The 27285-nt window shown below is 39.8% G+C and overlaps 1 protein-coding gene across 1 annotated transcript; it reads right to left on the bottom strand.

The window, feature by feature from the left end:
• Positions 1 to 600: 600 nt before the first annotated feature.
• Positions 601 to 25684, bottom strand: LOC120563110 (doublecortin domain-containing protein 2-like). Its single transcript, XM_039807219.1, has 9 exons — positions 24996 to 25684; positions 23912 to 23966; positions 20293 to 20369; positions 20028 to 20162; positions 19553 to 19702; positions 18333 to 18387; positions 17242 to 17425; positions 3228 to 3298; positions 601 to 2098 (listed from the first exon to the last, which is right to left on the bottom strand). Exons 1-9 carry the CDS (start codon positions 25280 to 25282, stop codon positions 1316 to 1318), a joined length of 1797 nt encoding a protein of 598 aa, XP_039663153.1. The 5' UTR covers positions 25283 to 25684; the 3' UTR covers positions 601 to 1315.
• Positions 25685 to 27285: the final 1601 nt, after the last annotated feature.

Raw genomic sequence — 27285 nt, 5'->3', positions numbered from 1 at the left:
TGACAGCTCCGCCCCCCTCTTCACCCGAGTGTCCAAAACATACGGCCTCAGATCAGATGAAACAATTATAAAATTGATCATTGACCTTTGGCCTCGGGTGCTCTGGTACCAAGTACACTTATGAGCATCCCTATATTCAAACATGGTGTTCTTTATAGACAATCCATGACTAGCACAGAAGTCCAACAAAAATCAACCACTCTGGTTTAGATCAGGGAGGCCGTTCCTCCCAATCACGCTTCTCCATGTGTCTCCATCATTGCCCACGTGCCCGTTGAAGTCCCCCACTGGAGCCCCATGCAGGGCTCCATTAAGGTCTCCAAGAAGGCTGAATACTCTGAGCTTTTGTTTGGTGCATAGGCACAACAGTCAGAGTTTCTCCCCACCCACAACCCGTAGGCATAGTCCACCGGGGTAAACTCCAACGTAGCGGCACTCAGCCGGGGACTTATGAGTATTATATATTGTTCAATTTGACAAACAAGTCTGTAAAGTCGATACTGACGATATTCACTGCCACAAACAAATTAGCATTATCACACTTTAGGTGTCATTATTTTTTATTATTTTTGGACAAATATGATTACAGTCATTTTATTTATTTATTTAAAGTATCTTTTAAAGGTGCCTCACTGTAATGTTTCTCTTTTATTGTTATTGTAGAAGATAGATGTAAATAAACAAATATGCATAAGACATAATGAATGATTATGATGTGGAACATTCAGACACATACTGTATGCTTACAACATTACACACAGTTTATTGTATCAACTTAAAAAAAAGTTCACTTCTATCACTTGCTTTGGAAAATAGACAAAAATAACAAACATACAAAAACATCTTTAAAAACAAGCAACTAGTATAATCACACCTGTTAAAAATAAACATGTTTAAACATTTAAAGTCTGTTACTAGTAATTTTAATCACTCACTACAGTGCTCACAGACAATGTATACTGAAACGATAAAGCAGCCCAAGAGGTAATAGTAAGACTTAATGAAAAATAAGAATATGTATGTAACTTTTATTTGTCTGTTTCAGACATGATAGTTATGAATAATGTTTTGATAAATAGCTTTTGAATATATACCTGAAATTCTGATGGTGTTTTTGTACCTGACATCATTTAGCAGCCATTCAAAGCTTCTACTACTTTTCGCTCGTTTACTTCTCAGTGCAGATTCTACATGGCCGTAAAACAACCTTTGCTTTCACTTTCTGTGAATTTGCTCTGCCACCTTCATTACTTTTAGATTGTAGAAGTATTGCTTACTATTTTCAACACAACACTGTCCATCCTACAATTTTCTCTTACATTCCTGGATTGTCTTTGTCACCATCCACCCCTTCCTCTCCATTTGCTGCGGCATCCTTGGCTGAATTCTTGTCCATGTCTAGCTCTGCTCCATTTTCCACCTCATCATCGCCTCCGCTGGCCTCTCCGTTCACCTCTCTCTCATCTTCTCCTGAGTCCTTGGTAGCTCCCTCTTCTGTTTCTCTCACATCTTCTCCCTGGTTACGACCGCTACTGCTACTTCTGCCGTTATCGTTCTCTTTTGTCTCGTTACCTGACGGAGTCTTCCCCGGGTCACTGCTGTTTTCTGTCTTTTTCAGTTCCTCCCCCATGTCTACATCGTTAACTTGTTCCTCACTGCTTCTCTCACCCTTTTCACTGTCTTCATCTTGCTTCTCTTCTTCTGTATTTTTGTCTTGATCATCTTTTTCACACTCAGAAGATGAATGGCTTCCATTCTCTTTACTCTCCTGGGTCTTATCAATGTTGCTACTACTGGACTCACTCTTAACATCATCCTTATTTTCATCTGTGACCTCCTCCTTCACTTTTTCTTTTATTTCACTCTCCTTCTCTTCAGATCCTGCTGTTGCTTCTCCCTCTTTTTCATCATTTTCCTCGGCATTCTCCTCCCTCTCTTCCCCTCCCTGTTTTTTGCCACTTGTGTCCTGGTTTTCATTCTTTTCTTCTTTGCTAGCGGAAGTGTCTGCTTCTGTGGTGTTTTCAGAAGCAACAGCCTCCTCCTCTCCTGCCTCTTCACCATTTTCGTCTTCAGCTTTTGCATCACCATCTGCAGGTTTCTGTAATGCAATAATTCCACAGAAACAATTTATAGCTCTAAATATTTTAACAGGCATAAAATGTAATTGGATTGCTTACAATAATTCTCCCCATGACCTACACTTTCCTGAAAGAGAGTGACAGCGCTATTGAGTGTTGAGCACTTACAAATCCAAATGGAGCCAAAGCAAAATCAAAACCCTTTAATGGCAAGTCAATCAATATGCAACAAGTAATGGAGTAACACATTAGCTGGCACATGTGAATCAATCTAATTCATAACATTACATATGGGTGACATTTATAAGAATTCTGGGTATCTTAAAGCAGGGTTAAAATAGTTGAAATAGAAATTTTGGGTCATGAATATGAAAATACAGTATATACTGTACATCTTCAAAACTAAAGCAAACTCAGTTAATATTGAATACATCATTCTCCTGATATTATGGGACAGGATGACATGGGACAAAGCACTGAACCCACGTAATTATGTTAGGAAAAGTGCCTGCTGTGTGGCCTAATGAGAGGTCACATAAACACAATGTACGTCTCTTTAAAAAGACGTAATTTCTTGCTCCCGTAATGGTCTATTACACGTGTCAAACTCAAGGCCTGCGGGCCAAATCCGACCCCTTGCAGATTTAGATCCGGCCCATATATAAATTTGGGTTCACAATAAGTTTTGGCCCGCCTAGTTGTGCGCCAAACCAAAAACACAGGAAAGTGGTGTTTTTTTAAACTGCAATTATATGACATTCAAAGCAGAATATGTCAGATTTGCTGACTAGGAAACTCAGAGATTCCCCAGAAACAGAGAGAAGTTTTCATATTCAGGCTGTAAAACAGGTTGCTAAAAAAAAAAAGTTTCATTGTTTTGCTTGATTTGCTAAATTCTATGATGGCTAAGGAACTCTTTTGATGACTTTTGTAGGGCTTCATGTCAACAAAAAATGCGACAAAAAGCATACAAAAATGTCGGAAAAAGCAACAAATTTACAAAAAGGTGACATGCAGTAACAAAAGCACGTAAATAAACCCTACATGTCTCGCCCTTGGTGTGATTCTCTTTTTTCAGTGTGGCCCTTAGTGAAAATGAGTTTGACACCGCTGGTCTATTATGTACAGTGCTGTACTGTATGTTCATACCTCATCGGCTGGCTGGTCTGGGGGGGTCTTGTCTTCAGTATCTCTATCATCATCCTTTGATTCCAGGTCATCTGGTAATAGAGAGAACACGCAGTTATATTAACTGAGCACACATATTGCAAATAACGTCAGAGAACTGTGGGCTGATTTCACAGAAAAGTGTGCCTGTGATTTTGAAGCATGTTTCAGTGTGATATTATGACATACCAATGATCCAAATGTGTGATATTGTGTCCTGAATGGGCTTGTTAGGCGTAATATAAGATGAAACTGAGTTATGGTTGTCATCCAGGTGTAAATACATCTACATATATTGGATTTTACACAGGCATAAACAAATGTCTCTTGGCCAAATCAGACAAAATAGAGACAGAGAGGTTATGTTATGGTATGAATTACATCAAAGACATGAATAATATTTTGATTCAACATTCTGTTTTGTAGAAGCTCAACATTACTTAATGTAGCAGAATACAAAGTAACTCTGCACATTACAGCATTGCGTATGACTAACATAAAACAATCCCAAATAGGCTTAATTCAGATTAATTTAATGCCACTCTCGTTATGTTAAATTCTCATACCATTTATTTTGTCTGATTCTCTACTGTAATTTTACAGGCTTAATATAAGGAATATTGCTGACTACTTTTCAAGACACTAAACCCAGTCAGAGCACATTACATCATTTCAGAAACCCATAAAACCTCTCCTATAAACAAGGGAGCTCTTATTCATCCTCCAGTAAGTGACTTGTTGAAATTATACATCTTGTATACCGCAGCTGTGTTTTCAGTCTTTATCAAAACACAGTACAAGAGTGACACCTGGTGGTAAAGAAGAAAAACACCCAAGACTATTTCAGGCAAGTAAACAACTTCCCCAGACAATGGAAGTCTGGCGGAGAGAGCCAGAAAACATGGTGATAAGGTGAGAAGATCCTTGTTAGTATTATCACCAACGCAGTAATCACCCTAATAATCCCTAAAGGTATTAAGGTAGATGTTGTTCCACTTTTACCACTGGCCAGCACACAAACGTTAAAGAGATTTATTCAGGTCCCCATCACAGGTGCCTTTTATCCCAGACACTGGCTTTCAATGTTAGGCACTCAAAATTGACACAAAGGGAGAAATGGGCCCACCTTTTCTTTTTAATTTGAAGAATTAACTAGTTTAATCTGGAGAAGCTTTTTCAATTTCCTATTTTTTTTTCATCAAAGCCACAGCCAATAGTATTCTACCCAAGAACAAAACAAAATAAATCTGATGTAATAATAGTCAAGATTATAAGAACATATATATTGCCCAGTTCCCCAGAGGAATCACCCGTCATCATTTACTGTCTAAACTGCATAGTGATTCTGTGTTTTTCTGTGTAGGAAGACATCATACCACAACTTGATACCAGCTACACACCCATTTCTATTGAAGCAATCAGCTCAGCAAGGCAGATTTGTTGGAGTGCAAAATTAATACATTTTTTTCTTCTTCAGTCTTTCATGTGAGCATGTGCGTCAAATGCCTTAAAGTAATTAACCCTAAACATCATAAGAGGGATACAACTATACGCTCTGATAAACAACATAATTACACACTTGTTTTGAAACACTGGATGAGACTGAAATTTCCAATCAGAAATAAGTGGCAAAAAGAGTGGATAAAAAAAATAAAAAAAAATAAAAGAACAGAACAGTGTAATTAATGTCTTTAATATTAGTTCCCCTTTCTACACATACAAGTTAAAGAAGAAAAATGACTTGGGTAGAGATTAGAAGAGTTTATGGAGACATTTAATGCATTTCAAATGCAAAACTGATTGAAGTTTAGCTATGGTGGGAGATGAAACGTTATGGTAATAATAACGGACCTCTTTAAGAATATTTTATGGAAATCGCCTGCATTCATTAACAGTGAGGGCCGAACGATTGCGTGTAAGCAGTAAGCAGTGGATGAGCCGCTACAACTCTAAATATCTTAGTGTGATTTGAGGGTGAGGCACGGGCTCATGAAAATGCTAAATCAAATTAAACACAATATTTAGAATCTACCCTTCTTGCTCTTCATTAAATACAGTAGATTTGGGTTCTGGTGTTGCAACTTGCTTGTGTGCAGTCTCTCTTTTTTTCCTTTCATAATCAGGCAAACACACACACACACACACACACACACACACACACACACACACACACACACACACACACACACACACACACACACACACACACACACACACACACACACACACACACACACACACACACACATTCCCTTATGCATTATTGGCACAAACTCAGACAGAGCCCACCCACACTTCGGGGGTAATGCTACATCTCATCCATCAGTGTGAGGTAAATCAAGAATGCAACAGTAAGTGTGTATAATTACTCATTATTATGAAAGGTAAAGTTATAAATGACTGTTGTTCCAGAGAAATGTAATAAAGCACAACTGAAGATGAAGTGATAGCTCATAGTAAACTACAATAACCTCCCACTTCTTAACAAGCAAACTTCATCTCTCTCTTTACAAGCACACACACACACACACACACACACACACACACACACACACACACACACACACACACACACACAGTCTGTCTTACTGCTACATGATTTTAGTTTTAGAACTGGTCTGTAAAAAAAAAAAAGAAATACAGGAGTTGTGATCTCCGTCTCTACACCTTCAGCTGCATACAGTTGTGCAGCATTGCTTTGATCTGTGTTTCCATTTGATGTGCTCATCCAATTCTAGGAACCCTTACACACTGAGGAAATTCAGTGTGCAGGTCACACCAGGCAACATGATGTCAATTCTATTCCATAAAGTATCTATGGTTTATATTCATCAACTCAATTAATAAAAAACAACATAATGTATTACAGCAGAAACAACAACCAGTGGGACCCTGTGCTCAGATGAACCCTGAAATAGAATTGTCAACAGAACTTTTTTTTCCCCCGATTCAAGTCCTAGCACAGTGTAAGCAAACAGGTGCATCGTTTAATTTCTTCCACAGGACAGGGATTGTTGCCAATCTTCTCTTTTTTTGTTGTAGCAATGAGTTTAAACTGCGCAGGGAGCTGGGTGGTAAACAATGTGTGAATAAAGCTTTTATTTTGTTGGATAGAAAAAAAAAGCTACATTAAATATTTCATCTTTGTCTCTTTTCATGAAAAGCCTGCTGGCAAATGAGACAATTTTGATGTGCATTACTGCACATCAGTCTTTTCTTCCGTCCTCCACTGCAGAGTTGGAGTGGACAACCATGTCTTGCAGAGACTAGCAGGGTCTAATATCATGTTTAAAAGCTTCCCACTACTCCTTGAAGAATTTATGAGTAAAATCTATACAGCACAAACAAGTTCTTGACTCCACAGGAAATCTGTAGCAGACCAGGGCATGAAACAGGGGAATTACAAATAGGTTTGTTGAGGAATATGTTGCGTTTAACAGCTGTGTAGTCACCACGTACGTAGTAGTAGTCACACTGGTGAAACCTTCAGTTAATGTTGCAAATCATTTATTCCAGGTTCTCTGAAAGCTGTTATGCAATTTTTCCAAGATGTTCTCAGTGCTGTGACACTTCTGGGAAAACTGAATAAAGCCTTTAGTCTGGAGACACTACTAGAAAACAATATCGACGAGGGTTTTCAGCTCAGAGAGAGTATGTAGTAGAAATGTCAAAAACAAAAACAAATAATGGGAAATGTTGCCTCTTTTGTATTTATTCCAATAATTGCACTATCCAGCATTTCCTGTGCAACTCGAATTGACCACCTAATATCCACAGTATAATCACAGCAGATTGTTTAATCAAGCCTCTCTCACCACAACTGTGTGTTTCTTGTTTTGGCTGTAGACGAGCATAGTCTTTATTCTTCAAATTAATACCTAAATGGCAGAGGTTATAGTTCTAAATAAATTATAAAAATCACAGTTTCAATACACTGTATTTATGCTTAGAAACCAATGGATGGACAAATCCTTGGCATGGCCTCAACAAGCCAATTCTACTTAGCTCTGCAGTGTTAAATAAACACTTGACGTACTACTTGACGTACTACTTTATGTACCGAAATCACTCCCAACAACACTCCCTGTTTATCCCCATACAGTACAGTATATTGCTTATTTACACCCAGCTGATTTAACCCACTCAGCACATGGCTGAGTTATGGCAGGGTGTTAAACAACATGGGTATTAACTCTGAATGGTAATTATGAAATGTTGCCACTCAGCAACCGTGCTCCAGTCACTGGCCAGGGTCATGTTAAAACATTTTAAAACCGTTTTGTTTTTTTCTCTCATGCATACACACAATCTATTTTAATGCAATTCAGAGGTTTATGAGGCAAAATTAACCTGACGCGCCATGGTTTGTTACACAGAACCATCCAAGAAGCCATCATTGGTAACGGTTTGCAAAAGGGCAGGCACTTTTAAAAGAATACCTGGCCGAATTTACCATCTGTCTATTGCTTCCACCATTGTTGTTTTGAACTAACAGTCGTGGCTGTCACACACACCTAAACCACGCCGTAGCTGTCAGTAGCTCGTTCGGTGAGCTGGTGGTTCAGACTAGAGCTAAGATCGGGCCCAAAAACTCAAGCCCGACCCAGCCCGAGCCCGTGCACGCTGTGTCCGAGCCCGACCCGGCCCGACACATTAACTGGAATTATGACCCCGAGCCCGATTTCAACCCAACACATTTTTAATCCGTGGGCCGTCATAACTGACGTTCACACACACACTGCTAGCCTGCGCACAGCGCACACACACAAACACAGACACACACACCGCTGCACAGCGCACACACACAAACACAGACACTCTGTCTGTTACATGCCCAGACATGCCCAGGCGAGAGCCGCAGCGGCTAAAACAGCCGAGACAAAATAAAAAAGTTTCGACACTTTCATTATAACTAGTGTTGTTCTAACGTTACTCTTGCGACATAAAAAAGCCTCCACCAAAAAATTACAGCTCACCTTTTTAGCTAGTAAGCGCGAGGAGAGGAGAGTGAACCCCTGCAAGCCTGTCCTCTGCCAGTGCCTCTGCAGCGCTGCGTTAGATCCACAACTCCCTCTCGTCCAATATACTCGTTCTGAACCCTTTTCTCTGGGCCAGTAGGCTATTCCGTTGTACAGTCTGCAACACTGCATTTACGACCGTGGTTCATTGTCAATATCCTTGCAAAACCCCCAAACTTTCTTCTTTTCTAAAGTACACTGCGCAGCTGGTGTGTGAGATCCTGACAGAGCTCCAGCTCAGCAGGTCTGTGAAGGGGGAGAGGCCGCTTGGTAAGGCAGCAAACCCGGCCGGCAGCCGCTGCCTGTCCCGGCAGATTGTGGAGCTCATAAAGTCCCACATTGTCTTACCAAATTTGCAATTAGCCATCAATTTTCCTAAAATGGCCCATATTTGAGCTTTACATAGTTGATTTCTCGCATAAAAAAGTCTCAGAAGTGAATTTTGTAATGGAATAGCAGAGATCTGCACGACCTAGACTTAAAAGACTAACTGACCTCAGATCAGTTAGTGGCCTATGTAAATTTTGGGGCGTTACAAAGATAGAAGGTTGAGCCAAATGAGGAGGATTTGAGAAGTTGACGTCAACTTTCAGCTTTGTTCAGATTCGCCCGTTTTCAGAGGCAGTTTCAAATTGTGAGATTTGCAGAGGAAAGGGGTGTCAATGGGATTTTGAGGTTCTATGTATGTCCTATTTACCCTCCAAACTGTCATTATTCAACTATGACAGGGTAAAATCGGTTTTGCATTCTATCACCCCTTTAAAGCGCATTTCCTGCTGCACCAATGTTATGAATGATACACACTTCCTGTCTCCTAAATGGGTGTGGTCTCATTGGATGGATGGATAAAAAGCTATATTTGTATAATTTATTGATATTTTGTTTTGCTAATATTAGATATTTACACAGCTAAAAGCCATATTTAGCATCACAAAAAATAGTTTTGTTACGGCGTTCACGAATGTTAATTGACATTAGCTCATCAGTATTGCTCGCAAGATCTGTTGCTGTGACAGAAACAAAGCTAATTTTCTCCTGATGTGTCCATCTGAAATTATGCCATTTTAGTGTCAGATTTTCGGTAGATAGTACGTGGCTTGTGAAAAACGGGTCCAGTATTTACTTTGGTGACTATGGGGCGAAAGAATCTGTCATAATCTTGCGTTTATGTTTACTTATCCCATTGGAATCAATACACTCAGGACCTGCTGCTAGTATCCTAAAGAGGCGTGGCAGTGGAGAAACCCATGTGACACAGATACAGGAAATTACTGAGTTGGGGTGTCTCGGTTCTAAACCGTCTCTGGTTTGGACTAAAACACCTGACAAGTTGGATTTTCGTGTAATACGTGGTTCCGCAATCTTGCGAGAATCCAGCTGCCGTAAAAGGTAAAGGTAAAATAGCATAGAGTGAAGGTATCAGGAGAATCATTGGGGTTAGGGTGATAGATGTTTGGCAATCAACAATCCAGCAAATCCCAGTTGAGCAAATCCAATTTAAGATATTTGTAATGCTCAAAAGTCACTACAACAACTTTATTAAAGGGGTATGCCATCACTTTTACACATAAAGTTCAATGTACTTGTCAAAAAGAACTCCTTAGCCTGTAAAAACAGTTGTGTGGCTCTGGAGGAAGCTTTTTTGAATGACAGATGATTCTTTCATTGAGTAGCATTATTGAAAATGAAGGATCCGGTATTTTCGGAACTTGACCCACTAGGGACTAAAATTCACATTTTCAATTCTCCTCTCTTCAATTTGACCTTTCTTTTTTAAATGTCCCAACTTTATGGAATTGCAATGCTAAATTGCTCAATGATTGAGCCTGGTGCTTTGGACTAGACTATCATAAGTATAATTTTTCTGAACATCTTTAATGCACTAAAAACAGACACACTGGTCTTATATTATGTGTGGGAAGGACATATACAATAGTAATGTAAATTATTTCTAGTGTATAACATCCTTTAATGTTTGTTTCCAAGATGGATCTGAATAAAAGTATTATGAGTGCCTTTTATCTACAGTAGTGTGCAGCCCTGTGCTTAGATAGCTTTGACATTAAATCGGAAGAACGCTTTGCTTAACAATGTTGCAGTCAGACAGGCAGAGTAATATTTATAAAAGGTCATGGCTTCAGTTAAATATTTTAATAATTCATGGAGTTGCTCTCTCTCACTTTCCTTACAGTTGCTTGAAACCTTATCATCCAGTGTCTTCATCATATCAAATGTTTATTAGGTTGAATATTGGATTATGGAACGTAACTCACAGCACAAATATTTCAGGTCACTAAAATGGAGACTCAAAACAATAATTGTCTTAGAACTTCAATTAACACAGGCAGAGCCCTCTGTGAACTAGAAGTCATTAGAGTAGATCATCTAAAATCTACATGTATATCTCTTTGCACCCTGAACTGCATTATTTGGATAAAAACAGACATGTGCAACATTTGAAAGTGTTTGTGCGACTGCATTATAACTGACAGTGATGAACACAAAGCACTTTGCTCTACCAACACAGCAACTTCCTAAGCCCAGTTCCAACACATGTATAATGTTTACTCTTGCCATTTAGGTTGAATGTCAAAGCTGTTTCAGGCTGATACAAACCCTGCAGATGCTCCTATCACAGCTACTCCAGATGTGCGTCTACTAGCTAAACCTCGACGAAAATGCTAAAATTGGCAACGCAGGCTAGATTAGAAGTGACAGAAATTAAGAAAATTTGCGTCATTAAAAGTGTCACACGTCACCCTAAACCTATACTTTAGGTGCCACAGCCTGGACTGTTGTATGTCACAGCTGAAACACTTGTTAACAGATTAATGTGGCAGATTAGTACAGCTACCCTGCACTTTAATCCAGTAATCCTGCATCAAAGGGTCATGAAGCACCTTTTATTTTCTGCTGTGAAAAGGAAGAGATGAAAAGAGAGGAGGAAAGAAGGTGGGGATTGGGAAGGATGGCCGTGTTGCCTGAAATGTGACATGCGAGGGAGTGCAGATAAAAACAGTCACGCATATAACACACACATAAATACTTTTAACGCAGTGCTCAAAAACCACACTTTCTAAGAACTTGGCAAGAAAAAAAACTTCCTTTAAAGGTTGCCATCTCTCATCCTTCTCTGCTGAGCCTCTTTACACAGGCGCACAATTTCAGACACACAGTCTCTTTGTGTCCACATCTCTTGCCTCCCAACGCTGTTTTGAACCTTATTTCACTTTGACAGGAATTATAGATACATATGCTAACAGGGCTAATTCCCCAAGGCAGCATCACATTTTATGACACCAGAGGCAGAAGGTTGATCTGGCTTGTGCATGTGCAAAGGCACGCATAAACACACAGACACACTCACATATGCAGCCATCTTCATTCCTCTCACATTCAACTTGCAAATAATGCCAAGGATGTTTCAATTTTGAGCTTTGGAAATAATTTTTTCTGAAAGAATCCCGCAATTTAAAAGTTCCATGACTTCAAATTAAAGTCCCTTCAAGGAAAATAATAGGAAAGGACATAATGTAGACCCATTGTGTGGCATGAATTGAATTGGCCTTGTACATAAAATGAGGCAAATAGCTTCTCAGAACATAAGGTTATTTGTAAAGTGGATGTCTTTGAATGTTTTAATACAAGCCTGGGCAGAATTACCTGCATTATTTGAAACTCACCTTCTCCAGACTTAGAGATGTGAAACAAAAGGCAAGATGAACCTAACTCAGACATTATTAAGACTGTACAATTGAGATACAAAAGTGCTCTGTCTGTGTTTGTGTGTGAAAGAGCACAGGAGCAAGGCCTTAGGGTGTGTCTCCAAATTCTCGCTGGTGTAAAATCTACTATTAACTGGTACTGCTTTTAGTTGTTTTGAACCATTTCTTTTTAACCATATTGCTGTTTTCAGGCTGCTGAGAATGTGTGGTCTAAATAGCTTCCAAAAGAATCTACATAGCAACTACACCTGAAAATGTGTTCAGTATCAATAATCAGTAGACCCCCTTCTCCTTTTGTTGTGCTTTCCCTCTCACTTTGGCTTTCCTCTCTCTCCTCTTGTCCATACCTTTCTATCTGCCCCTCCTTCTTGAAGTGCAAGGCTCTTTTGTTGATTTTCGGAGCAGCAATTTGGCCTCAGCGAGGGGCAGAGGCAAGTAAAATTCTGCTTTGATGACTCTAAATGGGCAGATTATCCAAATGAAAGGCAATTATACAAACCCCACCCATGCCTCTAACCTTCAATATCTCTGCCTTTTTTCTCCAACACAATGCTCATGCTCCACCATCTCACGCTATTCACCATACTCCCTATTCGATTCCTACTGTACTATTTTTTCTCTCTTCACTTCTCTTTCCTCATAATGTCCTTCTGCTTTCATCAATCTCAACCTTTTATTTCCTCTTCTTTAACCTTCTCTTTTATCCTCTCTTCTCTTTACATCCTGTCTCCCCTAACATGCCAAAACACATGATTTCCTCTTTCTAATATATTTGAATCTTTTTTCTTTTCCCATTCCTGCTGCTTCGCATTTTACTTCTTCTCTTCTCTACTTTTCTCAAGAGAGCCATTAATTGAACTGGTCACAAAGGCCCTTTCAGAAAGAGAACACTGATGAGGACATCATATTTCTATTTTGAGGTTAGCAACAACTGCTGATTGGTCATAAACAACCTGAACACTGGCCAAATTAGACCAATAATTTACTCAATTTAAAAGGGCTCCCTTAAAGTATAACTATGCTGGGTGAAGCGTACGACAGGCAATGTGTCTTGTTGGTTAAGTCTTTTAAGCCAAATGTCTTTGTTATAGTGAGTTCAAATTCATTCTGTGACCTTTGCTGCATGAGTTGTCACACTGCCTCCCCCTTGTCTTTGCTGTCACTCACCACTGTGCTCACTCTAATGAAGCAGAAAAGTCAGAAGCTTTGCAATACACCAGACAGAAACTGCTGGAGTTCTCCTCAGTCTGGCTCCCTGCAGCTGATAGACAGTGAATAATGGGGACTGGCATACACACACACACACACACACACACACACACACACACACACACACACACACACAAAAACAAACTTCCCTGTCACAACAGTCGGCACAGAACAGAGGGAGAATCTCGAGTTACGGGGTCAATCTGTCTCATTTGTCTTTTTTCTTCCCTCTCTCTCTATTGTTTGCTTGTTTCAAAGCCTTTTAGTCTGTGCATCTCTTTTTCTTTCCCTCCCCCTCCCTATCTCACAAATACATTGATAATGACATGACACCTTCATAATAATCTTTTGTTTTCATTCCAATGTTCCTGCACACCAGAGATCTGAAGTGTAGGTTTCATGCTGTGTTCTTTCCACAGCCTCTGCCAGGCAGCTAACCTTTTGGCTACATTCCTTTTGGCACCAGATTGGGATGTGTTTACCTCATACCCAGCCGGGGCAGGGTTTCCCGAAGGGATGATACCTCCAAAAACACCTCTGTGCGGCTGTAAATCACTAAATAAAGTTGGTATGAACACTGTGTCCCTATTGAAAAGCTAAACTGGACAAACATGACCACAAGACTAAACGTAGTAGCTAATGGGTACACAAGTAATTTGTTGTTGGTAAGCCAATGGACAGCTATGATTTCAGTTCTTGTATGCTTTTGAGAAGGCAAATGCACAAATAACATTTCAGCATTGTTTTCCTTAGGGTGAGAGGAAAAAGACAAAAAGAGTAAAGAAACGTGTGGGAAACCTTAACCTGCTGTATCTTACAAAAGGTCTGTTCAGCACCATGGACAGAGACACAGAGACAGACTCAATGCCGTGCAGAGACTGCATTACATACTGTACACAACACCTACTACGCCAGACAAATAAAGAGATGTTGTTCATGCAAACACAACAGCATTTAAGAAAGACTGAATAGGTCAAACAGTGAAGGGTGCATGAGAATGTAAAATGGTCTCCAAGCCATTCAAACGATCTTTTCTAATGCCTGATCTTGTTTTCTGAGCTGCCTGTCTGTTAATTTAATCTTTGGTCAATGTCACCCAAGGGGACCAATAATGCAACATGGTATTCTCTGCCTGTAATACGACTTGCCACACAATCTGATGCGCAGAGGATTTTAATGGGGACATTACAGGTTTCAAATGCACACACAGACAAAAGACACACACACACACACAAACACACACACAAACAAACACACACACACACACACACATTCCTCATCCCTCTTTTGATGCAAAATGCCAGCTCCCCTGAACCACAGACACAATTCTCCACGCTCCTTTGGGCTTCTGCTGTCAAGTCTCCTGCCAGAGGAGCAAACAGGCAACATCTATCATGAGCCACAAGATGACGTAATGGTGGTTCATACCGCAGTAGGAGTTATAATAAGGTCAGCAGCAGTCTGCAGACAATCTAAATCCCTTTTACTGTAAAATTCCCTGTCACAATGTTATATGTAATGTATAAGAAAAACAGCTGTTAGGGTCACAGAGCAACAAAACATCTTATTGTTCAGATGAGGACCAGCTGCAAATAAGCAGAAAAGCAAAAACTGGAGTTTCTGCAGGACATAATCTACTGATCATAAGCCAAGAAGATGGCGTAATGTGTTTCTCGTAATATAAGGTAATGTCATCATGCTAGACCTACTTTCAATGCATCTTGCTATACAGTATTTCCTATTGCAGAGCAACAGTGCCACTATGTGGGCATTTAAGAATGCAGCAGGTTACATAAGCTTTCAAAGGCCATGCATTACATCATATATCTGTATATTGTATTATTCTTACTTACTTACCAGTTTGTGCACACGTTCGTGGAAATTATTCATGGCAAAGACAATTCAGACAGTGATATTAAAACTTAGCATGTGACATTCTTGTGAGAAGTGTCCTTAAGACAGGCATTCATCGTCTTGATTGCACAAGCACATGCAACCACACATGTAAGCATACACCGATGTGGTTATTTACTATATCATGGCTTTATAAGAAGAAACACACACTCTCTCCCACTTTAAATAGCACATGTGAACAAATATTAACATACAATTCACAACTATTATATCCTTATGTGCGGTGAGTGCATTTCTAATATATAACATAGATATATTCATATACTAATATAAAAGACTTCTAAATCAATTGAATAATATAAGCATAGTACTGAACCAAAAAAAACGCTTGTAGAAGCTACAATACTCCAAAGATACAGTCACATTGTATTTGCCAGGCCTGTTTGTATTATCAGGTATGTAAACATATTCCACTCCTATTTAGGGATGGGCTAGCCTAGAAATCTAGACGCACCCTAGCGGCAGCAAATTTAATTTGCAGCCAGGGGGGTCTAGGCACTCCGTTGACTTGCGAGCTGGAAAAAACAAAATCTGGTCAGGCCAATCGTGTATAGAGTCGGTGGGCGGGCTTATGGCTGCTGCTGCTGCTGCTGCTACTGTCTTCTTGAAGACTTGGAGTTAAGCTTTTCTTTGAGAAAAGAACAAAGAACGGCACAAAAATAATTCTTAAAAAAGGAAGATGTGTTCGGAGTTTTGCCGACCGGATATGGCAAAAGTTTAAAGTTTAATCTATCAACTAGCTTTGCTACCTTCTTTGTTGCTCTGCCTGGTTGTAGCGTTATCCTATTGCGTGCAGAGGGAATTTGAAAGACAACCGTTTATCCCGCCCCTCGGATTGAGCCCTGTCAATGTTGAGTTCCCAGACCCAACATCTTGATGTGGGTCTGGCTTGTCATGCTAGGGATGGGCATGATTACTCGACGATCGATAATTGATTATTAAGAATTTCGTCGATCACGTTAATTTGTTATTGATTAAACTAATGCTGGTTGCAGTGCGTAGTGTGAGTCTTGAAGCAATGAAATTCATTTCACAGTGTGGCAGCAATTAAACATTTTACCACCCGGGGGCAATATTTGACTCCATACTCAGTTACCTGGCTGCGAGTTTCTGTTTTGATTTCAAAAGTAATCTTGAAGAGGACACGACGAAGTGTGGCGTGGGACCATTTTCATTTTTTTTTTTTTAGTTCACTGCAAACACTGAGATGCCGTGTATAAGTACAACATGGCCATGACTCAAATGATGTAGCCTACCACTAAACAAAGTGCATCCGACCCTAGTTAATGTTGGTGGCGGCCGCGGTGCATCCTGCTCTGTCTCAACCTAGCATAAACTCGGCGTTAGCACGGAGGAGCTGCGATGCACAACGAGCAGAGAAAATTACCCAAGGGATCTGTAAGTTCATTGAGATGGATATTGTAACCAGCATATCACATTTAGTCACGACGTACCATCCCCAGACTGGTAGAAACTCACTAAGAAGAACGGAATAAGGTTCCCCGGGCTGGCAAAGTTAGCATGGAGATACCTGTGCATCCCAGTAAAGCTGTTTTCGGCAGCTGGACTGACGGTCACCAGGTAGCGGTCGCGTCTGACCCCAGATCATGTCAACATGCTTATCTTTCTCAACAAAAATCAGTAGACTGGTGCAGAAGTTGTATGTGAGTTAGCCTACTGGTTATTTTTTATTAGGCTTTTTCCGTGCCTTGGATAGTTTTGAGTTACATTTTGACAAAACCTGTCAAATCTAAGTATTATTATGTTTTTGGTTAAGTTATTATTTAACATGATTCTTTTTATTTATTATTTTGGAACAAACGAATGCCGGCTCACAGCTGCAGGTTCTGCTGCTTCAGAGCACCGCACCGCAGCACATCTATCTATAATCTATATCTATAACCTCCAGTTTAACTGCCACAAGTTGTTCTTCTTGTAATTAAGATCTCATTGAGGAAAAAAACGCTGTATTTTTGTATTTTCATTGCATTTTTAATTTATAAAAAGTTAAATAAATAATGAATTTTAATATAGAGTCGATCATTAATTCTCCCGACGATCGACTAAGAAAATGTAATCGAATGCCCATCCCTTCACCTATCCATACTGTTCTATTTGTTTCTGCATTACCATTGTCAGAGTTGCCGAGAGCCATGCTTTGTCCACTCCTCCTCTTCCTGAGGGCCTTGAGTTTGGCCTGAGAGATCTCTCTGACGATGGAGGATATGTGCTCCTTGTTGCGGCCATTGTGGCCTGGTGGAGAGGCCTTGGAGTCTCCATCTCCACTATCACTGCATCGGACCATAGATGTACCCTGGACGAAAAACAAGTCTATTTCAGTACAAAATGTACAAAATATGTTATATATATATATATATATATATATATAAATTCACTGCTGCTGTTTGTCTAAAGTTCATGACCGGCAACCCAAGAGTTCGGTCAACAATCTTTAATAATGTGCCACAGGAGTAAAGGCAGATGTGTACATTGGACCGCAGGGATAGAACCTCTTCCTTCCCCACAAGGCCAAAGTGATAAACAGCAGCTGGTATTATGATTGTTAGAAGGTAGAAGGCAAAAACAATGCCAGAATTTGAAGTACAGTGAGACTGCAGCTCTCCCTCTCTGTCGCAAGGAAAATACATACGCAGAACAGCCTATAGGAAAGCTCTCTATGTCTGAAATTACCTGTGATTAACCAAAGTCTCCTATCATGGCAAGATTATCTAAAGCCTGAAAACAGAGCCAAGAGGAGGTGCAGAAGTCTAGTTTTCTCTCAGACCACTTCAATTACAATATGATAAACGATTATTATGGAATTTTTGGCCAACTACGCCAAAAATCAAGTGCCTACCACAGCTTTAAAGAGCTGGAAAAATGAAAACTGTGTTAACTAACTATTCAAACAACAACGCCAAATAATTGTTGAACAAGGCTGAGTTTTAACATTTGAACACTGATTGCTAAGCTAAATGTTTCGTCCATCTACCCAATCCTCATTGAATTAACTCAAAGCAACAAAATCATACAGAAAATCTAATACTTTCCTCTATTTGGTATATGTTTGAGAATGCTGTGCTAATTATTTCTATGCATGTTGGGTTATGTAAGCAATGTATGGTACACCAGATATGAAAATGTTTGATTTCTTATTTCCAATTTCAAAATAAAACTAAATAATTAAAACAATGAACGTGAAAGGCACGTGAAATTCTTACATTTCCATTTTGCCTGGAGAATCTGTAGATAGGCGGTAGAGAGTAAGCTTTCATTCTGTAAACAAAACAGACACATATAATTGTATTGAAAAGTTGGAGGTTTAAACACTGTGCTGTTTGATATTTGATTAATACGTAATATACATACCTTAATATAATATGGAAGGCTTGTTAAATATAGCGTGTTTAAGAAGCTGTAGCTTTGTGTATGTGCATGTGAAATGGTAGATATAACACATTTTCTCTATGATTTTGTTCATTTCTACAGTGTAAAAATTATTCAAACATTGCAATAGGAAAGGCAACACTTTTATTCACATGCAGCAAGGTATCCATCCTTAAAATAATATCTGGAGCTAAGTGATGCAGGTTTCAGGAGATTGGAAAGCAGATATTATCCCCAGGGGAGTAATTAGTTGCCACACAGGAACACAGAAAAAATACAAACTGAACGGTCTCCAAGAACCATGCCTGGTAGCCATAGTATTACATTTTTACATTTCCACAACTCTTCACAGAGGACAGAGGAATCTACGTACTGATGGATACTAAAAATGTGCATCATTGGCCAATGCTGTTAGTGTAAATGAATAACTTCAGGTACCTTGCTCAATAAAAAAAAAAATTAAGTGAAGACATAAGCACAATTTGCATCTATGCTAGTTTCACGTAGGATCTACCTACATGCAACATTTCAAACAAATGTATCAGTTTGCGCAATGTCAAGGTTTTATCTGTATTGAGAAAATTCCAGAGCCATAAAGGCACATGCTATTATGGTATTATTTTTGCACTAGTTGTGCTATACGGGGAAAGACAAAAAATAATGCCTTTCTGAATACATTCTAATATTTAGTGACAATGTATTATTGATGTTTCTTTAGCATATATGGGTTTTTTTACAAGTTGGGGTTGCTGAACCCCAAGACCAACCTTCCACCATTTCTGGTTTCTGGTGTGTTTCATGTTTTGGAGTTAATTTGTTAGTCCCCTCCCCAAGCTTATGGTCCTCCAGGTAATGAATTACAGTCTCATACCACATGGGACCAGACAGACTTAGGGTTTTGTAAAAGCTGTCTCGGCACGTCAAGCCCAACTAACCCCTGCTGCTGTGTAGTGAAAGCTGCAGCCAGTACACCAGTGTATCTATAGCAGTATTTCATACCAGCAGTGCAAGACAGGGAGTGAAAGTGAGTTAAGTATTTGCAGATGTGGCTTACCCATTCACCCTCCTTGTCATTCTTGGTTTGGTGAAGAGAAGATCACTGTAGGGCAGCTTCTTAAACCTTTCTCTTCCCACAGCCACATACAGCTGACCACCCTCCAGCTGATTTCCATCAGTCACCTGGTGGCCTTCATAGGTGTAGAGACTGGAAAACAGACACAAAGTCAAAAGCCCCATGGTTTCCATCCATGTGTTTACCAATTTGTCAAGACGCACTTGAGTTGCAGAGTATCCTCCAATAATCATGTGGTCATTTATTAAGACAGTCACATTAACAAGCACACACTGTGTTTATATACCACCAGAGCAAAGTCCATGTTAACAATGGCAACTTAAAGCAGTTTTTCTTCATTGATATGCATATGTCTACAACAGTGCAAACAAGTGCTAAAAAATCTGTTCTTGAGTTACTTTGTTAACAAGTAAAGACAGTATATGTGAAGTGCAAGCATTTTTGGTTTTAGCTGTACCTTCGGACACCCCCCAGGACTTTCAAACCCATCTTCTCTGTGATCATCTCTAGTATTCTGTCAAACTGGCCGAGCATCCTTTGGTGGACCAACAGCCTCATTGCAGGGTCCAAGACATCGCCATTTGCTACCACACTAAGTAGAGAAAAAACACACGATTAAAACAAACAATGACACAGCCTGGTTTCCCTCGTCGAGTATATCGCTCTGAGAAAATCAAAACAGCATGAAATGGTTCATGTCAAGCAGGGCAAATTGAACTTACAATATTGTGCACGGCTCCTTGATGGGTTTCAGGAATCGAGCTGACACAATGATTCGATTCGGTGGCAGTGGTCTGGCCTGGAAAAGAGGGATACAAAGAGTAAAATATATGTCAAACATACAGCTGCTCAAAGATCATTAAAGATGATCTGGCACACAGATTGCCTACATCTGGTATGGGCAATGCTAAAGCTAAAAGTACATAGAAAAATGCCTATCACCATATAAACACACAAAATATATGTATAGAATAAATATATTCTGGGTCCTGATAACAGGTAACCTAAGCATGCTTTGAAAGCTTGTTAGCAGATCAGTGTGTCCAGCTGGGATTTAAGGACAGCTCTTGTTTCCCAGTGGAAACTCAAAACAACAGACCTGTGCAAACTTTAGGGACTTTTGCTTTAGGGACCAGCGCTAACACTGGGATCAATATTTATTTCTAGTTGGTAAGGACAACATTTAAGCTCCTAAATATAGGGCAGTCAACAGGGCTAAAACTGTAAGTCCTCTAGAGCAGAGATCTTCAACAGGGGATCCGGGACCCCTAGGGGGTCCTCAGAGTCACTGCAATGGGGCCTCCAAATTATTGTTAATTTTTAAAACTTGCTTTAAAAACTATGCAACTTAATTTTATAGAATATTAGTAGTAGGGGGTCCCTGCTCCGTTTCTCCTTCAGTTAAGGGGTCCTTTGTTTAAAAAAAGTTGAAGACCCCTGCTCTAGTGCCAGAACTGCTTGAAGAATCAGAGCCACCAAGAGTGGCAACATCTTGATGTAGCACCATGTGTTAATTGTAGACAATAATATGTTTATCCATTTAAAAATCCATACACTTTTTTTCTCCGTTTGCTGTGAGAGATTTCAATATATGGTACAAAAAACTTTTTGTGAAATAAAAAGTAATACCCCTGACGGCAAGGAGAAAAACCTATTGTACACACTAAAATATTCTGTCTCTCATCTCTGTGACAGCAAAAGACTGAGCCCTCTCTGTAATCCTTTGAGGTTGTGGGGTTGCAAAGAGTGAACACTGCAGGTCCTGTCCCATAACACCAGGTAACCCACTGTGACTCTAGGACTAAGATTTGGATCCTCTGAGAGAGAAACAAAGAGAGAGATAAGGAAGGAGGTATATTAAAAGTCTTCTGGGGGCACCCTGGCAACAGAGATGTGAAGTCCAGAAGTAGATTTCAAAAACTTACTTTATAAGAACAAAGTGTGATATATACAGAGATATACCAGTAACAAAGGCATGAGGCCAGGACACAGACACAATTGCCAAAATAATCAATAATGCTTGATAAAAAAAAAAATGCGATGAACTAGTAGAAACCCCATAACCAATCCAAGCCAGGAACAAACCGAAAACAAGCAAGGCGAGGCATGGATCACTCGCTAGGGAGCCATTAAAAGCACTAGATTTGTTTTTCTATTGATAATGATTTTTATAGGCGCATGATCTTTGATTGTATGCCAGAAGAGTTCCCTCAGCTCTTTTTAGTGCCCATGTACACATTGCGTTTGGCGAAAAGCATCATGTTTTACTGTTAGTGCTAGGCAGGGACGTTACAATGCTGCTTATACACTTTACTAAATCGCACACTCACTCGATTCCATCTAGAGAGTGCAGATGCTAGATGCAGCTAAAATAATAAGCAAAGTCAGTGCTAATTTATGAAGGATTTTGTGTATAATAAGGTACTACATCCCCTATTCTCATTTCACCTAAACACTAAATTAATCTACCAGCATCATTGTTTACTGTAACCAGCAGGTTACTTGAAGTGTAGTCAACTGGAGTACATTTTCAGGATAAAAGCTGACATTTGGCACGCTCACCTTCCGCTCTCTGTGTGACGCCGTTCTCAAAATCTCTTCGCTTAGGGAAACAACATACTTCGATCTACCAAGCCACACGCTAAAAATGCTAAGTTTTGAAGAAAATATGGATCATGCAATAAGGCAGGCAGTTACTCTCTAACTGGGACGTTTTGGAGGGATGGCTGTGGAGGAAATTCACACGGCGTTACACTGATAAGAGCAAATTACATTTAACCATGTATCCAGCTAATTTAAATAGCTCACGATACTGTATTGTGTGCACAGTTAACTTAATTTAATATTGTATGTGGCGTTTTCTTTTCCGAGGTGCAAATGTTCCACAAAAAACAAGTTTCTTCCCAAGACCATTTTGCAGAGCCACAGTCACTGCGACCGGAGCTTAGCGCTGGCCAAGGCAATTGTGATTGGTTTAAACTAAGAAATGTGAACGTCCCAGAGCAATTTGTTTTACCCTAGCAGGGACTATTGTCAGAAGCTGGGTTAATAATATGCCACATACAGAATAGTACAGTATATCTGAAGCAGTAACCTTCCTATAATTAGCCCTTCCCATAATGCTCCAAAATCAATACGGACAAGAAACAACGTTGCCAACCATCCAGCCGGCTAAGACTTCTCATCATTAATTGACACAATCGGGCAGGTTAAGTGGGGGAGTGAAGGGGAAGCAGGGTCCTTGTAAACTAAATTGGCTCTTCTTATGCTCGCCACGTAATCACAGCAGCAACAACAAGCCCTTGAGGTTACCTGTGATGAATGAGCTTATAGCGGGTGATAAGACAAAATCAAGACCACAGAGAGCAGTTGCTGATTCACTTTGTATGATTAACATGTTACAGTGAAGAACAGCAGGGCACACACAGCCAATGCTGTCTGTGGCAAGAGACAAAGGTTAAAGTCAAAGATAGAAATGGGCTGCACACTTGTAGTACAGAGTACCCTGACAAATCAGCATGTCAAACTGTTGCACACATGTATTTGTTGCCATGTTTTCATCATAACAACATGAATGGGGTTAATATGGTTTGGTAATGGGTGCTAGTACACACATCTGTGCCTTCCCTAGAATACTGTAAATGCTATTATGAAAAACATAACTCATTTGGAAAGATGACCTGAAGTTGACTTTTAAAACAGAAACAATACACCCTTGAACTTGTTTTTAAGCTGCTATTTTGCCTGTGACTTCATAGCTGGTGATTAAAGATGCATTGAAAAGGAGGGATGATTATGATCCATAAATCAATAATGCATGGCCATTGAGACCACAACAAAGTGATTCTTCACAGTGAACAATAGAGAGAAATGCTAAACATAACACCTTGCTTAAATGATCTTGCTAAAAACCTTCACACTGTGGGTGGGGGCAGGAGGGCAGAGGTGAATCCTCATGTATCTTGCATTTAGTCGCAGTTTCAAATGTTGTAAAGTTGGATTGAGTGAGATGGCTGTAACTGAAACCCTCACCGGTGATGGGTTTCATTAATCTCTAGAAGGTATTACTTAAACATTTCACTAGGAAATACAGTTCCTACATTGCAATTCATATTTGATCTGGATTCTGGATGAATTCATTTTCATAAAGCTGGGGTCAAGTCTTAAAGCTAATCCACACATGTGAACACACCGCTATTCCCTACAGCTATTGCACTACTTTCCTTACGACATTTTACTGCATTCAACATGAACTTTCCTTTCTAGACTGACTAAACACACAAATGACTTTCTGCCTAAATGAAAGAAGGCATGCTTACTTTAGCAGAACTTTGGCCTTACCTGCATCGGAAGAGTCTGCATCATCCTCTTCCTTCTCGAGCCTATCTGTAGGTAACTACAGACAAAACATAAAGTGAAGTTAGACTCAGCACCCTGATTTTTAACAGCGGTATGTATTTTTAATTCGTAAATTAATTAATATTATTTCATGCCATTAATTAGAAATGTAAATGTGAGAATAATTTTCCTTGCTGCTATCTGTGCTACTAAAACATGGTTTAACATAATATACCTCTTATTTAATTAATAGTCAGTGTGTAGCCCCAAATTATGCATACTAAATAAAAAACATTATTAAAAAGGTTAGTTGGAGAATTATTTGTGAATCTCTTGAATTAAATCAGATTTTCCCCACAATTCCTCTGCATATTAAAGCAACAACTGAATGGTATGCAGTGAAAGGACAACAGGATGATTCCTATGGAAGCGCATATGTTCTACCAGTTATGCAGTGGATAACATATACAGTACCCACACCTTTACCTGGCATTAAAAAAAACTATGTCAAGGAGCATGGTGACAGTACACAAAAGTCATGGCCCCGAATACCTTCGCACTTAACTTCGTCACCACTACATTCTATGACTAAGTCACTGCACAAATCTCATTATCTGCAGTATAAGTCCACTTATTTTTAGGTCAGAGCAGAGCACACTTCTCTGCAGTGCTGACCTCATCTGTTTTCGTGCTGTGACTTAGCACTGTGCAAAACTGTTGAGTCACATAAACTTTAAGACCATAACTGAGTCAACAGCTCTGATGCTCGGTGACATATTGATTTTGTATACATGGCTGATTGACCACATTGTCATTGACTGTGGAATCCAGTTAGTGTGTGCCGTGTATGACAACTAGGCCTAAGATTTGAATTCGGCTACTTATTATACTATATACTATACTATTAACAGTAATTACAACTGACTAGCATGCCATCCTGCAGGCAATTACGCCTACAGCAGTAGATGGGTTAAACCTGGTCAGCCTGTAAAACTGTAACCGTACTGATATCCTTCAGGCTAATTTACTGTGAAAAAAAACAAACAATTTGAAAGTAGCAATTTGTCAAACGTAAGTCAAGTCATACTCCATTCTTTTGAATCTCTCCCTCCCAGCAGCGACGTACTGCTCCCCGCTCTGCAGGCTCTCCAAGCAGTCCACCTTGTGGCCTCCTCTCGGTGTGTAGATGTTTCTCACCGCTCCAAATGGGGCTTTTATCCCGCCGGTCACCTCTCTCAGCAAAGTCTCAAAGTTGGACACCCTCTTTTGGTTTATTACAATCCGGCGAGCGTCGTAGTAAGGGTCGCCGTTTCGGTACATGAAAATGTTCTTCACGACCGGCTGTGACAGAAAGTTTGGCTTCTCAGAGCCCATCGTTGTGCGTGAAAGCAAGCAAGCTGGCACGCGACAGAGAGAGAGAGAGAGAGATCTTTGTTATAATAAACTTACAGCAGCTTTACCCCAATTGCGAGATAAAGGCTTATAGGCCATTATAATAACATTAGAGCTGGTCCATCCTGGCCAAATGTTTAGGGTTGAGTGGGGATAAACGAAGTGGACAGTTTGGACACAGAAGCGTTCAGGGCGAAAGGCGACGAGCTCCCGGGTTAAAGATGAGGTTACTGAATAAAACACATGAGCGCATGCATCAGTTCTGTTGATATTCCCCGGCGTTATGTCAACGCTCCATACATTTTGCAGAATCTCAATCCGTTACAGAGGGAACGGCGCAGAGTTATTCGCTTCGCGTGCACCGCTACGCAACAAGTGATGGTTTGGCCAAACGGGTCTCTGTAGTTTCCCCAGGATGTATGCTGGGAGCTGTATCCTGGGAGCTCATCTGTTGGGACGTATCCATGGGAACGCGCTGCTGTTTTCTCACCGCTTACCAGGGACTTTTCACAGCCGTAATGAACAGGGAGTCAATCATTTATTAAGTGATAAGTGACAACAGGCTTATTTAATAAAATGCGCACTGCCAGTGTAGGAAACAAAGACGCATGAAGAGCGCTGTGAGGAAAAAAAAAAATAGTTGAAACAATTGTTAGACTTAGACGATGCAAAACCCTCCAACAGCCATGTGAGAAAGTTAATAGGGTATCAAGAGAATTGGAAACCCAGCGGTGACATCTCGAGAGTGGGACAAAAAACATGTTTGTTCTGTGTAATTGTGTTGCGTAACAACAGGGATATACTCTATGTCCTTTAAGTGGCACGTTTCCTGTTGCAGACATAAAAAGCCAGATTCATTCATAATGCCTACATGTCTGGATTATATATATATATATTTTTAGTGCAATGTCTTTAGTGTAAATGCATGTTAACATTTCCCCACTATATGAAGCCATGCATTATTATAGCCTACATTATGTTGAAAGCCTACCATATACTTGTTGCGGCAAAGCTAGCCTAGTTTAATTTTAAGTTTGGTCAGCTGCTATATGGTACCAGAGGGATAATCATGACCAAAACCTATTCTTACTTCTTTTCCTCCTCCTTCACCGATTCAGTACGTTTATATGCACACCAATATTCCACTATTATTCCGAATATGACAATATTCCGAATTTGTCCAAGAGAAAGCTCAGATTGAACATAGTCTAGCTATATATATATATATAGCTGTCTCAATTTACCCTGCAGAGATCTGAGGAGAAGTTAACCATAGTCCTCATAAATCCACCAGAGTTTAAAATTCAAACACAAAGAAAGTTGAAGGGAACAAACATGCATCCGGCGGAATTTCCTGTGGCACCGGAGCAATCCCAGAAGTGGAACGTCAAGGATATAGACTAGTGTCGTCATGACCCCTTTTCATCATCAGCAGCAATCAGCGGCACAATTACCGCTCTATTGAGACGTGTTGGGTGTCCACAATAAACTCAGTCAGGGCCAAAAGTCCCAAAAGAACTTTAGTATGATATATGTTGTGATATGATATGTAATATTAGGCCTATAGAATGTACAATAATGATGTTGGTTGTTGTAACCTACAGCAATATAGCCGCCTGCATTACACAGCTGCACCTCAAATTTTCACTTGAGGCCACATGATGGTGCTGTATCATATAGTGTGCTAGTATTCGAAAATTGTTAGCAGAGGAGTAGCTGCAAACATAATTTCTTGAAGAACATAGCCTACTGAAATGTGATTGTATGCTCAAATATTAGAATATATAGGCTACAACAGCAAACTGGCACAGAGCTTAGAATCTAATGTAGAAGTTGCAGTCATGCTTTTAGGAGCTACTTTAAAGACACTTATCTAAAATACATTAGAGAAAAGGCCAGCAGACATGTATTACAGGATTTACAATGGAGCATATTAATATAAGGGAATGCCTATATTTATTTATTTTCGTCTTTTTGCAGTGTGA

Source organism: Perca fluviatilis, chromosome 7 (genome assembly GCF_010015445.1).
Source record: "Perca fluviatilis chromosome 7, GENO_Pfluv_1.0, whole genome shotgun sequence".
NCBI lineage: Eukaryota > Metazoa > Chordata > Actinopteri > Perciformes > Percidae > Perca > Perca fluviatilis.
Note: the sequence above shows the minus strand (reverse complement) of the source record. Positions and strands in the feature narration are given on the sequence as shown.